Below are 5,000 nucleotides of genomic sequence, written 5' to 3' on the forward strand. Positions count from 1 at the left end.
CCAATCAGATCGCTCCGTTAGCCGGCGTGCTCAGGCCGTATGTGGCGAGCTGTATATATATGTAGTGTGCTCCAGCTCCTGCATAAACTCTTATGTATTTATAAATACAAGTGTCAGTGGTAAAATAAATATATATCATCACACTTAAGGAAGACAACATTCAGCTGCATTAAAAATAATGTAATTTTTTTTTTTTTTTTACCTGCTCTCCTCACATCTTCTCCTGCAGGAGGCCCTGTGCACATAACGCGGGAGGAGTGTCCTGGTAAATCTTCTGTTTTCATTTGTTATTTACAGCAGCAAAGCACTCCCCCCCCCTCCTTCCCTCTCTCTCTCTGCAAATAACTGCATGTTCATTATTATCACGCTACTTTTTGTAGTCCTAAAACATGTAATTTCCTAATTCACTTATTAAAAGGTTCTAGGTCCTCAAAAAACACAAAACCTATATAATAAAAACAATAAAATAAACAGCATTACATAACATACACTGGAAAATACACAGATACAGACAACTTGCTCAAGCTTTTCCCACCCACACCCCACAGCCCTCGGTTAGTTAGAAACAGTGAGCTGAGATTATTACGTACACAGACATTAAAGGCATAAATAAGTAGTTTTCACATGAGAAAATAAAGATGTCCTGAAGGAATGGAAAGAGTTATTCCAGTCAGATGGAGGTTTATACTGAAATTAATTGTTCTGGCCATTTTTTTCTGTTTTCATGAGTTATTTACAGCAGCAAAGCACTTCCCCTCTGCAAATAACTCCATGTTAATTATTATCATGCCAGTTTTTGGAGTCTTCAAAGTGGAATTTCTTTGAGGAAATCTACTCACACTATTTATAGTGTCTGAACTGGCAAAACCGAGTGTTTATGTAATCAGCAGCCAAAACATCCACAGTATTGATTTAATATGAATCAGATTAAAACAAGTGAATGTAAGCATTTACAAACAGGGACGGGCAAAGGTTTGGTGTTTTCATTAACAGTGTAACATAATAAAAATTTATAATAATAATATAATTGAACTTACAAACAGACCTTTTTCACAGCTGCCACTTTGACATGAAATAGTATGATAAACCAATGATATTGTTCCATTCAAGTTAAACAGAGTTGCTGCTGTTGTTCACTGGAAAAGCTTTGCTGCACTGAATGAAACAGATTAATTAGTATTACAGGTAACACCAGTACAAAATGGCCACTGTGAAAAAGGCCTGTTGTAATCCTTTGTTCAAGTTTTTTTTAAATTTGAAAGTTTCGGGCTCAATAAGTACAAAATAAAACAAGAAATACAGGCAACAGTTTCATTAATTGTACATGAAAAGGCACAGTGGGAGAAGAATAATGCTTTGCAATCACCATTTGTTCAAGAAGAAAATTGGCTTTTTAGCAATGTCTTTAATTGTGTTACCTCATCTCAGTAAATGGTGACACACAACAGACAACATGTAATCACTGACTGACCTACTGTACTATGATCACTGAAGACCAATTCCTTGAAAGTCAGGAGGTCTGACACATTAGTCACCAAATACTCATTTAGAGGAATCATTTCTTATCTGCATTCACCAGTATTTTCACTATAAACTGGCCAGAAATAATTTAAATGTTTCAAGTATTTGGTGTTATATTGTACACAAAGATCTGTCGCAGAATACACGAGTCACAGGAGGGGTGTGAGCTTTTAATGGCTGGTATTGCTGACATTGCTTTACAGTGATGGCACAATTGAATGGGATAATATTATACAGTAGAAATTTTAAAATGATGTCTAATTCAATGACAGGTAGATAGAGATTAAGTATTTCAAACATTTGATTGAATGACTTCAGTTTGACTATCAATTGAACATTTACACTTCTGTAAACTATACATATTTTCCAGCATTAAAAAAAACGATCTTTCATGTAACACATGAAGAAATTAGCTGCATGGACTCTTTGTTCAGACAATCATTAGCACTCATAAATAAGAGGATATTTCATCTTCAGTATACCCATGTGTTTAATTAGGGACAGCAGATACAGAATGCATCTCAAGAAAAATCTCATCACACAGCACAGTACGGAAATGTGTTTTGTCCCAAAATATACATGCAGATTTCAAGAAAATGTAACATCCTCTTTAGGAGTTCCCATAAAACAGCTATTGATAGTTCAGGTAAAAGTAGAATTACAATAAAAGCAATATATAATAAAATGGGAGGTTGTTAAATCTTATCGTAGCACAACAATTGTGGAAGTATTTGAAACATTTGCTCAGAATAAATTACTCCGTTGCTTAAAAAAATAATTAATCAGTGTGGGGGCATAGAAGCATTATAATAATTTGAGGTGATGCTGGGCTACATGCTGTTTAACCCAGACGTGGTTTTAATCTAAGGCAATCAATTTTTCTCCAAAGTTGAATCTAGTGTGTGTGTGTGTGTGTGTGCGGTGGCTAAAACAGGCAATGCAGCTGTCAGGATTATCACTCCATCAGTGTATCCTCAGGGACCCTGAGCAGGCAGAATATATTTATGACACAAATGTGAAGTAATAAAATATAAAATTAATTCAAAAGGAAAAGATATAACCATACATTGAAAATTGTTACGAACTGCTCTTCATGCCTTGTACTTCTCCTTCCCTGTTTCGCTAATGACGCAGATATGCTGAAACAGAAAAGGATCAATGAGTATTGCAGCATATTATTGATTTATGTATTTGTTTAAAGGGTCTTGACCTGGTCAGATGTGACATTAACACACACAAGTACAAACTCCAACAAGCTTAAAACACAAGCTACTTTACTTATTGTGTTTATTTATCTATCACAAATACTTACATTTAGATCTCTAAAGTACTCGTTGTAGTCTAGTGCGTATCCCACCACAAATTTGTCAGGAACCTCGAATCCTACAACTGAAAGAAACAGGTGAATAAATCAGTTACTTGTCTTTATTGTGGTAGACTAACAGTGAAATAAATGGGCATGCAAAGGCTCATTCACAAAGCACAAAGCTAAAGAATGTGACAAATATTTTAAATGGATCCAATGTCTTTGATCTTGGGCCTCCCAAGTGGGAATATAATTACTGCCGCTAGCAAAAAGTTATATAACATTCCTTCTTTTGCTGCTAGAAACAAATCTATGTTATTACAGTGGACGAGTGATAAGGGCCCTTCTGTTAAGGGTGGGTGTAAAGTTATATTCGAGCTGGTTCCTTCAAGTTAATTTACAAGTATTCTACTTAACAAAGCAGTTCTATAAAGTCTAACAGCTCTATTTGAATTAACCTGGACATGATTTTTCTTCCATTATTTCACAAACAATCGATTGAAACTGAACTCTTGTAACCTGTGATTTACCTGCAACATAGACTATGTCCTGTAACCTCCTGTATGTTTGTTGAACTGAGCTGTTTTTGTGTGTTTATGTTACTTATATGTTTGTTTTATTGTTATTGCGGGGAAAATAAGACAAACACACTTTTTTGGCAACTATACTTTGTAACATCTGGTACATTATAATAACGATAAATATTTGGATTAAATTATTTGTTGTATTGAACTCACAGTCCGGCCTGTAGCCAACACTTCTTGGTGTTCTCTTCACCAACAAACTGAGGACAGAAACCAAGTAAATCATCAGTCATGACACTTTATAGCTGCATGAAACACTGATAGGAAACACAAAAGTCTAAGGCATTTTTTGATTGAGAACAACTACAATCTGTTGTCATAAAACAATCAGAAACATGATTCCACTGGCCAGAATACTTTGTACTTGAAAAACAGTTTTTAAGGGATCAGATTACCTTGCTACTTTAACCATTTTGGGATTGTACTGTTTCAGGAGTTGCAATAATGTCTTCATTGTCTTCCCTGTGTCGATAATATCCTTGAAAACACAGCATGAAAGAAGCTCATATTAGTGGTCTTGGAATAGAAAGCAGTCGACTTTACTATAGTAAAAAATAAATCAGTACATACCTCCACAATCAAGACATTCTGTGTAAAAAGAAGAGAACAATTATTTTAGAACAATGGACTGATCACATTTCACCTTACTGACACTCAGCTATCTGTATCTCCATTACTGTGGTAACACAGTAATGGAGCTGTTCAGCGTCATTGTATATCAGTGAAAAGGTCTTAGTAAGAAATAAGGTACTCAAAAGAATCAATACTTTTTTGGTACCATGTGTTTAAAATGATATTAGTATACTGTCATTCTATCAAAAAACACAAAAACAGATCAGATTTTCTATTTCAACCCAACGTTGCACACATGAAGCAACAGAGAAGAAAACTGACTGAATTATTAATATTAATGTTGTATGTAAAGTACTTGCTTTTATTTCTGTGCCAGCAGCTTGTTAATATATAAAACAATCTTATTTTTACTTTTTGGTATCGAATATCGTTTTTTTAATACTAGTATTGCATCAGTTTAACATTCTCATATTGTGACAATCTTAGTAAAAAACTGTGGGAGCTATAATGAGAGTGGGAGAGAGAAGGAATTTCTACCAAAAAACCAATACAGAGTTATTGGCAGCTGACAGATAAACAGATTTGTTTTCTAGTCCTACAATCTGTCTGTCTGACAACAGAAAATGTGCCTAAATCAATATATGAAAGCACTGGGTTTGCTCAAAATATCTGTTCATGTTAAAAATAGTGGAAACACATATATTATTGTATATACAACAGATATTGTTATAGTCATAATCATTCAGCCCTGCGTACTTCTTACCTTGCCTGTCAATGTAGAGAGGTCATCTCCCCCAATTACTTTGATTTCACCTGTTGACTGGTCGTTCTGTGAGGACAAGAAGAAAGTGTTGCAGACTTCACATTATAAGTTGTATATGCACAAAATGTACAAACATGGAATTCAGTGTTTTCTCATCAAAACACATTTTAGTATCACATTAAAAAAAGCGCCAGCTGTGTAATATTTAGGTGGAGTGTTGGTAGAAATTGAATTATTAATATTATAGATGTTT

At 34.5% G+C, this 5,000-nt stretch overlaps 1 protein-coding gene across 1 annotated transcript in view; it reads right to left on the minus strand.

Moving 5' to 3' along the window:
* Nucleotides 1-1,670: 1,670 nt before the first annotated feature.
* hprt1 (hypoxanthine phosphoribosyltransferase 1) overlaps nt 1,671-5,000 on the minus strand; it is a 6,529-nt gene continuing 3,199 nt past the window's right edge. Inside the window, exons 4-10 of the mRNA XM_035669528.1 lie at nt 4,748-4,813; nt 3,982-3,999; nt 3,807-3,889; nt 3,565-3,611; nt 2,834-2,910; nt 2,588-2,660; nt 1,671-2,504 (exon numbers count right to left, since the gene is read on the minus strand). Coding sequence (XP_035525421.1) covers nt 2,613-2,660; nt 2,834-2,910; nt 3,565-3,611; nt 3,807-3,889; nt 3,982-3,999; nt 4,748-4,813 — 339 coding nt within the window. The 3' untranslated portion in view covers nt 1,671-2,504; nt 2,588-2,612. The remainder of the gene's footprint in view (nt 2,505-2,587; nt 2,661-2,833; nt 2,911-3,564; nt 3,612-3,806; nt 3,890-3,981; nt 4,000-4,747; nt 4,814-5,000) is intronic.

The sequence above is a fragment of the Morone saxatilis genome, unplaced genomic scaffold (genome assembly GCF_004916995.1).
Source record: "Morone saxatilis isolate NCDOM2014 unplaced genomic scaffold, NCSU_SB_2.0 Contig22, whole genome shotgun sequence".
Classification (NCBI taxonomy): Eukaryota; Metazoa; Chordata; class Actinopteri; family Moronidae; genus Morone; species Morone saxatilis.